Consider the following 13348-nt stretch of genomic DNA (forward strand, 5'->3'; position numbering starts at 1 on the left):
TTTATAGTAAAATTTTCAATTTTAAGAAAGTTTTCAATTTTAAGTAAAATTTTCAATTTTAAGTAAAATTTTCAATTTTTAGTAAAATCTCCAATTTTAAGTAAAATTTACAATTTTAAATAAAATTTTCAATTTTAAGTAAAAGTTACAATTTAATTTTCAATTTTTATTAAAATTTTAAATTTTTAGTAAAATTTTAAATTTTTAGTAAAATTTTAAATTTTCAGCGGTGGTTTTTAGTAAAATTTTAAATTTTTAGTAAAATTTTCAATTTTAAGTAAAATTTTCTAAGTAAAATTTTTGATTTTTAGTAAAATTTTAAATTTTTAGTAAAATTTTAAATTTTTAGTAATATTTTCAATTTCTAATAAAATTTTCAATTTTAAGTAAATTTTTAATAATATTTCGATTTCTAGGAAAGTTTTTAATGCTTAGTAAAGTTTTTAGTTTTAAGTACAGTTTAGTACAATTTTAAATTATTAGTAAAATTTTTAAGTTTAAGTAAAATTTATAAATTTTAGTAAAATTTTCAACTTATTGTGAAATATTCAATGTTATGTAAAATATCAAATTTTTATTAATATATACAAATATTAATAAAATTTTTAACTTTTAGTAAAATTTTAAAATTTTTAGTAAAATTTTTAATTTTTAGTAAAATTTTTAATGCATAGTAAAATTTTCTGTTTTTAGAAAAATTTTAAATTTTTAGTAAAATTTCCATTTTTAAGTAAAATTTTCACTTTTTAGTAAAATTTTCCATTTTTTAGTAAAATTTTTAATTTTTATTAAAAATTTCAATTTTTAGTAAAAATTTCAATTTGTAGTAACATATAAATATATATGGAACCCTCTCCCGTATTGGTGGAGTAAGTCTTATTTGAGCTGCTTAAAGGACAGAAAATACGTTTTCGAACGGAAGACTGGACGATTGTTAGGGAACGAGAGATGAACAAAGGAAATGGCAAGAATTCTGAACCAATGAACCAAACCAGAAGGTTGGTTTAGAATAATGCCCGCTCTGGGTAAGATCAAGTCGATTTAAACTAGGTAAGGAGAGTCCCGCCCTCCGATGACGATATACCACCATAGCATAGGTTGTCTGAAGTTAGTTCAAATTAACCTGCACCACTCAGAGGCAACCACCGATGACCTGACGTGGCGCTCTTGGAGGAACCATGGTTAGAAGGTTTTAATGTTCGAGGACATAGGTCATGTAACCAAAATTTCATGTCCTCCCAAGCAGAAGGAAAGATTAGAGGCTTTATCTCAGCTGGTAGGGATTTGAGCCTAATGCTGATTTCTCGTTTTGGCAATGAGGACTTAACGGCAGTGCCCTTTGGGAGACCGCACAAACTGGGCCCTGGTCAGCTGGTGCGAAACCTAGGGACATGACACTGTGCTGGGGGGTGACGCCAACTTATCCCCCGCTCTCTGGGGAAGCACGGACACCAACAATAGAGGTGTGCCACTATTTGATCACATTTTAACCATGGACCTGGTTGTATGCAATAGGGGCAATCCCCTTACTTCCTACATACAGATCACGGAACAGGTTATAGACCTAATGGTTGTGACGAACGAGCAGGTTTGCATGTCCGCATATGAAGCTGAACGCCAGGGTTCGAATCCTGGCGAGATCAGAAAAAATTTTCAGCGGTGGTTTTCTCCTCCTAATGCCGGCAACATTAGGAGGTACTATGCCATGTAAAACTTCTCTCCAAAGAGATGTCGCACTGTGGCACGCCGTTTGGACTCGGCTATAAAAAGGAGGCCCCTTGTCATTAAGCTTAAACCTGAATCGGACTGCACTCATTGATATGTGAGAAGTTTGCCCCTGTTCCTTAGTGGAATGTTCATGGGCAAAATTGGCATTTTTGCTTGTGACGAAAAAAAGTCTTGGGCTGGAACGTCTCCACCCAGTGCTCCTTTTCGAATCAGTATAGATAATGTTTTCAGTTCAGACATTTGATGGGGAGAAAGGAGGCCATACAGAAAACCGAGGAAGACCGACTGGGAAAAGTTCAGGGCACAGATGCAGAAGTTAGAGACTCCTGAGGGGCCTCTGGGTAACGCTAACAAACTGAAAGTCGCAGTGGGCCTTGTAACGGTACGCCTGAACAAAGCTTTTCCGTAGGCATTCCCGCGTAAAACCACCCAGTAATGGTGGACACCGCAACTGACAGTACTCAGAGGGGAGAGTAGGAGGCTTTTTATTAAGGCCAAGAGAGGGATAATAGCTGGTCTAGCTCCCTGCAGAGGTAGGACGGAATTTGTACCAACAGTGGTCGGGAGACGGTGAAACTTTGGATGGAGAAGCATTTGCCGATCGGCCAGGACGCCTAGCTTCCTGAAAAGGGAGAACGAAACTTACCATGAGTGATCAGGAGACGGTGGAACTTCTCGGACGGCCAGGAAGTGGTCGACGATCGAGATATCGCAATACCTACAAAAGAAGTCATGGAGGATGACCTCATCAGGGATATCGCTACAAGCAGGGTTGCGGAGTCTAGCCATCGACTCTTACCCTGAGTCGGAGGCGGAGTATAATGCCGGAGCCGGAGAGCGGTTCAGAGTCAAGGCAAGCATTATCAACTCCGAACCAAACTCCGACTACGGCTGAATAGTCTGACACCGTCTTCGGCTTCAACTGCGACTCCGACCTCTAAAACTCGACTCCGGTCGACTCCGCAGCCCTGGAGGTAGTGTGAGCAATGCTCACTTTCCGGCCATTTAAATCGGCCAGGGCGGACGGTATCATCCCACCACTGCCGCAGGAGTCTCTTGTACATCTCCTGCCCTTTTTCGGGCAAGCCTGGCATGGTGCAAGGGGAAAAAAACCACAGCACCTATTTCAAAGGCAGGTAGGTGGAGACGACTCTCCACGAAGTGGTACGAGAGGTCGAGACGTCACACCGGCAGATATTGGGGGGGGGGCGTTCAATAACGTGAAAATAAGATCCAAGTCATTACCCTGGACCTAACGGGAATTCACCCTAGTATCTCCCATCGGAATTATAAAAAGATTTGTGGCAAGATTATTAATACAAACTTGGGACTCAGTTTGGTTACAAGGCGGGTGACAAGAGAAACACTGCAAAGTAAAGTGTTCTCGCCGAGTCTGGGGAACCTCGAGATAAATGAAGTCCTGTTAGATATTGGCGGTGATGACACTAAGACAATCGCTTATGCGAACGAAGTCGCGCTGGCGTTCCGAGGCAGGTTTCTTTCGACGATAAGCGTGTTAAAAAGTCACTGAGGGAAAGTGCCAGAAATGGGTTGAGAACAAACCCAAGGTAGACGGAATTGTTTCTCTTCACTCGAAGATACAATATACCGGAGTTCAGATATCCGTCCTTGGACAGGATCACCCTGCAGCTGTAAAAAGAAAGGGAAGTACCTAAGCGTAGTACCCGATTCGAAGCTGTCATGATTGAGGAATACGGAGGATGGTATCCGTAAGGCACTGTGAGCTGTTTACTACTGTAGGAGAAGTCGAGGGTCAAATCCTAGTTGATTTATTGGATGTATTTTGTAAGACCAGTACTCACATATGGTCCACTAGTATGATGAAGGGGACTAGGCCACCACAACGCAGAGGTTAGCATGTAAGCCTATGACACTGAATGACTGGATTCGAGGCCGGGCGAGAACCTCTCCTCTGCAAATTTGGACAGATACTTTATATTGATGTACGTCGATGGGGATTGCAAATGGGCCATGTCGGATTAGATTTGGACATAGCTCCCATTTAAACCGATCTCCCGAATTGACTTCATGAACACCTTCAAGCCGCAATTTTTGTTCGATTTAGCTGAAATTTTACACATAGTGTCCTATTATGACTCAAAACAACTGTGCCAAGTACGGTCCAAATTTGTGTATAACCTGATATAGTTCCCATATAAACCGATCTCCCGATTTGACTTCTTTAGCCACTGGTAGCTTCAAATTTCACCCGATTTGGCTAAAATTTTGCACATAGTGTTCTGTTATGACTCTCAACAGCTATACCAAGTACGGTCTAAATCTGTCTATAACCAGATATATTGGGTTGCCCAAAAAGTAATTGCGGATTTTTTAAAAGAAAGTAAATGCATTTTTAATAAAACTTAGAATGAACTTTAATCAAATATACTTTTTTACACTTTTTTTCTAAAGCAAGCTAAAAGTAACAGCTGATAATTGACAGAAGAAAGAATGCAATTACAGAGTCACAAGCTGTGAAAAAAATTGTCAACACCGACTATATGAAAAATCCGCAATTACTTTTTGGGCAACCCAATATCAGCCATATTTTAGCAGAATCCATGGTGGGGGGTTCCCAAGTTTCCGCCGGCAGAACTTTGCACGCTTTTACTTGTTTTTTTTTTAATTTTATTATTTTGTTAATATTTGAAATTGTCTTAAAATTTTTATTTTATTTTGTAAATTCCCTTTTTTCTTTCAATTTTCGTTTTCTTTCCAACTTACAACTCGTTTTTTTTCGAAGTGTACCTTACCTTATCAATAATGGCCATATCATTGCTGAAACGATTCATGATGCGCCCCAAGGGGGTGACTTGAAAGAAATGCAAGGACTTATGCATAATCGACTGCAGAAGTTTGTCATGCAAATTGCGGCGAGCCTTACAGCCAGCCCATTGACCAGCCGGTGTCGATATCATGGCCATGACGATGCATACGCACGATATAATGGCATATATGTGGAAATAATACGTGACTTCGTGTTGCATGCCACCACCGGCACCACCAACATCGCCACCACCTATGGCAGCAACCCCATCATACTTCAGCGCCAATATTTCGTGTGCTCTCACGTTGCCAGTCATTGTAGTTGCCATTTTAGCATAATTTTGGACACTCATTTGTTGCACTGTTGCGGCGGATATATTTGCGGATGTTATCACATCGTTGTCATGTTGCAGCAATGTTTTAGTAGTTGTTGCAGTGCCATTACGTTGCTGAGGTTGCTGCGGATAAATGTTGCCATTGCCTATGCTATTGTCATCCGTCCACTGTTGCAGCCATACATCGGTGTACACACGCAGAGCTTGCCAAATTAGGGCCGTAATGAAAAATATTATAACATTGGCAAAACCGGAGGCACGCACATACAGCAAATAGATTTCTGAGGATATTTTGCCATATTTACGTTCAACATCATAACCGACACCACCAGGACCACCACTGCCACCACCACCACCACCTGACTGTTCCATTGTTGCCTTTATTGTTGTTTGATGGTCTGGACTTTGTTGTGCCACGGATGAGTTGGTTAGTCCAGATTTGTCGCTGCTATTCACTTGTGTTGACTCTGCTGTCGATGTTATTGTGGCAACCGCTGTCATTGTTGGGGCTATGTCATCGAGGTTTTCCACTCGACTAGCATTGTTTGCCATCAGTGTTTTATAGTCAATATTTGCATCTGTATGCAAAAACAATGAAATAAAAAAAGAGAAGGTAAGTACGTAGGACAGTTTTATGATTTCAATTTAAAATTTTTAATTTAAAATACGTGACGTAGGTTAAATTGATGAAAATCAGCACAAGGGAAAATTTTAGCAAGAATTTAAGAGAATTCCTTCACAGCAGACAATAAACAAAAAATTGTAATAAAATTTTACATGAAAATCGAATTCGAGAAAATTTTGCCATAAATATAAAATTTTGAAGCAATTTTACAAAAAAAATTAAGATTTTGATAAAATTAACAAAAAATTAATTTTTTATGAAAAAACCCCACTGTGCCTCAGGGGCTTGATGCAAATATGTTATCAATCGAAAAATGCCTAAACTCATTACGTACGTTTTAAAAGGATATATAACTGTTCAATATTCTTGCATAAAATAAATTCGCAAAATATTGCTTAAAATCCCCAAAATCCCCAAAATCTTTGAAAATGCGATTTTTTTATATTTAGGTTACAAATTTATTTGAAATCCAAAATTTTGGTATTTTAAGCTGTGCAGGCGCCCCGGTAGCCGAGTTGATAGCGTGCTTGGATTACCAGGGCAGGGGTCGTGGGTTCGATTCCAGCCCGAAGCCTTGGTCTGTCGCTACTGTGGTATCACAATGGACCTAAAATTGTCTAAGTGAGTCTGTAAAGGACTGCCACTCTTACCTAACCTAACCTATGGTATATTTTGAAAAATTCTCTTCTTAAAAAGTTAGCATACGTGCATATGATGCAGAACGCGTGGATTCGAATCGTGGCGAGAACATCAAAAAAAAATTTTCAGCGGTAGTTATCCTCTCTTAATGCTAGCGATATTTGTGAGGTACTATGCCATGTAAAAACTTCTCCCCAGAGGTGTTGCGCTGTGGCACGCCGTTCGGACTCGGCTATAAAAATGAGGTCCCCTATCATTGAGCTTAAACTTGAATCGGACAGCACTCATTGAAAAGTGAGAAGTTTGCCACTGCTCCTTAATGTTCCATTCAAATTTGGCAGATTGGGTGTGGTGCACAACCCTCTTATAGACGCCCTTCATCAAACGGCTGCATACACCAATCATGACAATCAATGATTGCCATGATCACTGATGCTGAAGAATATGGATCTACCTGGAGTTGAGTACCTTTTTACTCTCCTCAACCTGTCTTCGAACACTCTTATAGTTCCCGATGTTTAGAAGATGGGCAGTGTGATCCCGCTACTGAAGCCTGGAAACGACCCGTATTTGAGGGAGTCCCTTCTCTCACCAGTAGCCAAGATGCTTAAGGCACTACTACTGCCGAGCCTCGTTAAAGAATTTCCATTCGACGAGCATCAGCATGGATTTCGAAGACGGCATAGCACAACAACTGCTTTGCCGTGGCTTCAATCTTCAATTTAGTGAAAAAAAGTCGAAGCACCATAGAGTGAAACCAGGGAGTTCCCCAAGGCGGGGTGATATGTCCGGAACTGTTTAACACCTTCTTACAACTCTTACACATTCTCCCCATAGGTCTAAGCAATTTGAGATAAGGTAGAAACAAGGTCCTTAAGGTCCCCAACTTGCCGGCAGCACTTGGGGTGCTGGCAAAGAAACCTTGTTGACCACGTATAAAGCAATTGGCCGGTCTGTGGTAAGTTATGCAGCGCCAGTGTGGTCTTCTCAGCTCTGTGACATGCAGTGAAATGATATTCAGATCTGTCAGAATGTCGCCCTTCGAACTGCGACGGGCTGTCTCCTCAGTTCTCATGTAGACCAACTCCATCAGGAGACAAACATCCTAGCAGTGCTAAGACATGACTACATGCTGTCTAAGCAATATTTTTTGGGCTGTTATCGCGCCGAGACCATCCAAGAGCGTGAGGTTCAGCGCTACAAGAGAGAATTTCTAGATCAAGCGGCATGTCAAGCGGGTATAGACAGCATTCATGAAGACACGGTAGAAGTAAATAGTTACCGGGTGAATGTAGTCCTTGGAGAACGACCGCCTCCCATTGAACCTGAAGAAATTGACCTCCCCCGATAAACCAGCCGCCTCAACTCCGCAGCCGCCTCAACTCCTACAGAGCAAGGATTGAAGCCGACGTGAGGGACGTGTGTCCCGATTGCAACCAAGGACCACACGACAGACGTTACCTATTTAACTGCCCCGCCAGAGTTCCCGGATATGGACACTCAACAGATCAAGCAGACGAAAGATAGAACACAACAAACTATTACAACAACAAGAACAACTAAGACCTGATACCACCGCCCAAATATATAGACCGGCAAATTTGTTCTTGACGTTTAATGTGGCAATTTGATTAAATTTAAAAAAATAATAAATGATACCTATTAAATAGGTAGTCATATAGCAAGTTTAGACAACTACCACATGACGATCAATGTTATAGGCGTCAAACCACTCCAAGCGAGTAGCAGTTATATATAATTTAGCGCCATCTATTGGCTGTTTACAATTAGATCGACTGAATAAAGACGCCAACACGAACAGAGAGAGGGCAGAATGGTAAATACATTGCACTTATCTCTGTTATAACAACCCATCGGTCCTTTGTATAACGAACAAGTAAAAGAGTGCTAAGTTCGGCCGGGCCGAATCTTGGGTAACCACCACCATGGGTTCTGCTAAAAATTTACCCTTATTACCTGAGTTTGTAAGTGGATTATTATACCCACCATCGCAGGATAGGGGGTATATTCATTTAGTAATTCCGTTCGCAACACATCGAAAAATCAATTTCCGACCCTAAAAATATTTCGGATCCTCGTAAAATTCTAAGACGATTTAACGATATCCGTGTGTCTGTCTGTCTATCCGTCCGTCTGTTGTAATCACTCTACAGCCTTCAAAAATTGAGATATTGAGATGAAATTTAGCACAAATACGTCTTTTTGATGCACGCTGGTTAAGTTCTTGAACGGGCCAAATCGGACTATATTTGGATATAGCTGCTATGTAGACCGATTATTTTAAGCCTCCCGATATCTGACCTAAATATGGTTTAGATCGTTCCATATTTAGATATAGCTGCCGTATAGACCGATCTGCCGATAAAGGATCTGAAGCCCATAAAAGCTTTATTTATTACCCGATTTCGCTGAAATTTAAAACATTGGGTTATTTTAAGCCGACATAATATAGCTGCTATGTAGACCGATTATTTTAAGCCTCCCAACATTTGATGTAAATATGGTTCAGATCGGACTATATTAAGATATAGCTGTCATATAGACCGATCTCCCGATATAGGGTCTGAAGACCTACTCGGACCATAATTGAATTGAATATTGGAGACCATAGTAGAAGTCATTTTGTAAAATTGCATCCAATTGAATAAGAAATGCGCCCCTTAGGGGCTCAAGAATTCACATAGATAGATCGATTTTTAAGGCAGTTGTAACAGGCTATAGACCGCTTCCGACCATTCTCTGCACGTATGTTGAAGGTCATGGGAGAAGCCATTGTACAAAATTTCAGCCAAATCGGAGAAGAATTCCGTCCTCTAGTTGCTCAAGAAATTCTTCTAATTCTAATTCTTACCCGATTTGGCTGAAATTTTGCATGAAGTGTTGTGGTTAACTTTCAACAATTGTGCTAAGTATGGTTTCAAATCGGTTCATAACCTGATATTGCTCCTATATAAACAGATCTTGGATCTGTTTAGCCGCTAGAGGGCGCAATTCGGCTGAAATTTCAACTGTGCTAAGTATAGTCCAAATCGGTTCATTACCTGAAATAACTCGCATATAAACCGACTTCGGATCTTGATTTTTTGAGCCGCTTGAGGGAACAATTCTTACCCGATATGTCTTAAATTTAGCATGAAATATTTTGTTATAACTTTCAACAAGTGTGGCAAGTATGGTTTTAATCGGTTTATAAAATGATATAGCTCCCAGATAAATCGATTTCGGATATTGACATCTTGAGCCGCTAGAGGGCGTAATTCTTACACGATATGGCTGAAATTTACCATGAAATGTTTTGTTATGAATTTCAACAAATGGTCTAAATCGGTTTATAAAATGATATAGCTCCCATATAAAACGATTTCGGATATTGACTTCTTTTGCACAATGACCTCCACTTTGGTCTCCAACAGCCAACTAAAAATGGCCCCAATCGGTTCATAACTTGATATAGCTCCAATAGCATAGCGATTCTCATTCATTATCCTTTTTTTTTTGCCTATATAGAGATATTGGACCAAGAACTTGACATATGCGATCCATGGTGGAGGGTGTAGAAGATTCGGCCCGGCCAATTATTTCAATTAATCCTGCTATGCTTTTGATCCTCTCACTCCTTCTTGTAACTACAATCCGTTATTTTGTTTTATTCCATTTCTATACAAATAACTTTTCTCCCCATTCTTAATTATAACAAAGTTTCAATTTCCGTTTGACAATTCTTTCATACTCGTATAATTCAATTAAAAATTTTCGTATTGATATCAATTCAATTTGGAAATATCTCTGTGGCACTGCTGCCATTCATCCCTTTCTGCTGCCTTAGTGGATAGGTATTATGTGAAGGGAACATCAGTTATCATTAGAGCTTAATAAACACCTTTTGTTTGAGATGAGAAATTTGATAATAATCAATAGAAAGTTTCAGGTATTGTTGTTGCTCTTGTTGTTGACTCCAACGATGGCAATTGTTGCTGGTGCAATAAGTTTGCAGTATACCAAAGCTCCCCAAGGGCATAGAACAATTGCCACAGCACTCGAACTAAGGCATACACTAAAAAAAGGTGAAACTTAAAAAATTAACCTAAGTTGAAGGGGGAAGACTTTAATTTAAGGATTTTTTATACTTTTTTAAAAATTTCTCTTTGGCTATACTCAAGGTGTGTAACTTATGAAGATTATTGATAAGGTAAATTTGTTACTTGTACTTTTTTCTCTAAGTGTACACGCTATGTAAAGTGCATAATACAACCTTACCACATAGAAGTGTTGCTGATGATGTGGATTATGACTTTATATAGAAGATATCCATTTTTCCCACATCATAACTGCAGACACTTTTCGATATCCAGTCTATGCCAAAGGATCAAAATAACTTGGCTCTAGTGTGAGTGTCTTTTTTGTGTGGGTGTTTGTGCACAACTTACCTTGTATAGATTCCTCATTTTCAATACCGGCAATCCAACTTTCCGTCTCCGTTTCAGTTGCATCCGTTGTTGCCACTGAACTCAATTCAATGGATGGTATTGATGAGCCAGCAATGCCAGACGACTCCTCGGAGATGCTACTGTGGCAGGCCAAACAAAATGATGTGTGTGTGAGAGAATGAAAGGAAAAAAGTATGGAGACGAGTCAGACAACAATATAAATAAATAAAAACTATATCAATCGGTATTTGTAATATCGGAAAGAAGTATAAATTACAATTGTATTCCTTTATATGGAGGAGGATAAAAAAAGCATTCCACATTGCCTTAGGATGGCAACATGATGAGAAGGATAAAGAATAATGATGATGACGTTAAAAGTAATTTTCAATAGTCTTGTGTCACAATGGCAAGGGAAATGAATTCATTAAGAAAACTATATATAAAAAAGGAAGAACTAAGAATAAGTCAATGCAATGACTTAAGGCTAACAAGTAAAAGCGTGCTAAGTTCGGCCGGGTCGAATCTTATATACCCTCCACTATGGATGACACTTGTCGAGTTCTTTCCTGGTATTTCTTTCTAGACAAACAAAGGATAATAGAAAAGAATTGTGCTAATTGAATGTGTACAATTTTAGCCAAATCGAATAAGAATTTTTGCCTTTTAGGGGCTCAAGAAGTAAAATAGGGAGATCGGTTTATATGGGTGCTGTATCAGGCTAAACACCGATTCAGACCATATTTGACACATATGTTGGAAGTCGTCGGAGGAGCCGTTGTACAAAATTTCAGCCAAATCGAATAATAATTACGCCCTCTTGAGGCTCAAGAAGTCAAGATCCCCGATCGGTTTATATGGCAGCTATATTAAAACATGGACCGATTTGAAACATATTTGGCACAGTTATTGGAAGTCGTAATAAAACACCTCGTGCAAAATTTCAGCCAAATCGGATGAGAATTGTGCCCTCTAGTGACTCAAGAAGTCAAGACCCAAGATCGGTTTATATGGAAGCTATATCAACGGACGGACAGACGGACGGACAGACGGACGGACAGACGGACGGACAGACGGACGGACAGACGGACGGACAGACGGACGGACAGACGGACGGACAGACGGACGGACAGACGGACGGACAGACGGACGGACGGACGGACGGACAGACGGACGGACAGACGGACGGACAGACGGACGGACGGACGGACGGACGGACGGACAGACGGACAGACGGACGGACGGACGGACGGACAGACGGACGGACGGACGGACGGACGGACAGACGGACGGACGGACGGATGGACGGACAGACGGACATGGCTAAATCGACTTAAAATGTCACGACGAACAAGAATATATATACTTTATTGGGTCTTAGTCGAACATTTCGAAGAGTTACAAACAGAATGACGAAATTAGTATACCCCCCATCTTATGGTGGAGGGTATAAAAATAGAGATATTGAGCTGAAACTTTGCACAGATACTTTTTTTGTCCATAAGCAGGTTAAGTTCGGAGATGGGCTACATCGGACTATATCTTGATATAGCCGGCGATTTAGGGTCTTAGGCCCATTAAAGCCACATTAATTTAAGCCATCCTTCTTCAATTTGGGCCTAATCGGTCCAGAATTCGATATAGCTGACTTATAGATCGATCCGCCGATTTTGGGTCTTAGGCCCATAAAAGCCACATTTATTATCCGATTTTGCTGAAATTTGGGACAGTGAGTTGTGTTAGGCCCTTCGACATCCTTTTTATACCCTCCACCATAAGATGGGGGGTATACTAATTTCGTCATTCTGTTTGTAACTACTCGAAATATTCGTCTGAGACCCCATAAAGTATATATATTCTTGATCGTCGTGACATTTTATGTCGATCTAGCCATGTCCGTCCGTCTGTCCGTCCGTCCGTCCGTCCGTCCGTCTGTCTGTCGAAAGCACGCTAACTTCCGAAGGAGTAAAGCTAGCCGCTTGAAATTTTGCACAAATACTTCTTATTAGTGTAGGTCGGTTGGTATTGTAAATGGGCTATATCGGTCCATGTTTTGATATAGCTGCCATATAAACCGATCTTGGGTCTTGACTTCTTGAGCCTCTAGAGTGCGCATTTCTTATCCGATTGGGATGAAATTTTGCACGACGTGTTTTTTTATAGTATCCAACAACTGTGCCAAGTATGATACAAATCGGTCCATAACCTGGGACAGCTGCCATATAAACCGATCTTGGGTCTTGACATCTTGAGCCTCTAGAAGGCGCAATTCTTATCCGATTGGAATGAAATTTTGCACGACGTGTTTCGTTATTATATCCAACAACTGTGCCAAGTATGGTTGAAGTCGGTCAATAACCTGATATAGCTGCCATATAAACCGATCTTGGGTCTTGACTTCTTGAGCCTCTAGAGTGCGCATTTCTTATCCGATTGGGATGAAATTTTGCACGACGTGTTTTTTTATAGTATCCAACAACTGTGCCAAGTATGATACAAATCGGTCCATAACCTGGGACAGCTGCCATATAAACCGATCTTGGGTCTTGACTTCTTGAGCCTCTAGAGTGCGCAATTCTCATCCGATTGAAATGAAATTTTGCACAAAATATTTCGTTATGATATCCAACAACTGTGCCAAGTATGGTTGAAATCGGTCCATAACCTGATATAGCTGTCATATAAACAGGTCTGGGGATTTGACTTCTTGAGCTTCTAGAGGCCGCAATTCCTATCCGATTTGGCTGAAATTTTGCATGACGTATTTTATTTTTACTTTCAACAAC

At 40.1% G+C, this 13348-nt stretch overlaps 1 protein-coding gene across 1 annotated transcript in view; it reads right to left on the minus strand.

The window, feature by feature from the left end:
* The window catches only part of LOC106088208 (ATP-binding cassette sub-family C member Sur), a 189799-nt gene that overhangs the window by 51042 nt on the left and 125409 nt on the right, over positions 1-13348 (minus strand). Inside the window, exons 17-18 of the mRNA XM_059365738.1 lie at positions 10563-10702; positions 4498-5428 (exon numbers count right to left, since the gene is read on the minus strand). Of these exons, the coding sequence (XP_059221721.1) occupies positions 4498-5428; positions 10563-10702 (1071 nt within the window). The remainder of the gene's footprint in view (positions 1-4497; positions 5429-10562; positions 10703-13348) is intronic.

Source organism: Stomoxys calcitrans, chromosome 3, assembly GCF_963082655.1.
Source record: "Stomoxys calcitrans chromosome 3, idStoCalc2.1, whole genome shotgun sequence".
Classification (NCBI taxonomy): Eukaryota; Metazoa; Arthropoda; class Insecta; order Diptera; family Muscidae; genus Stomoxys; species Stomoxys calcitrans.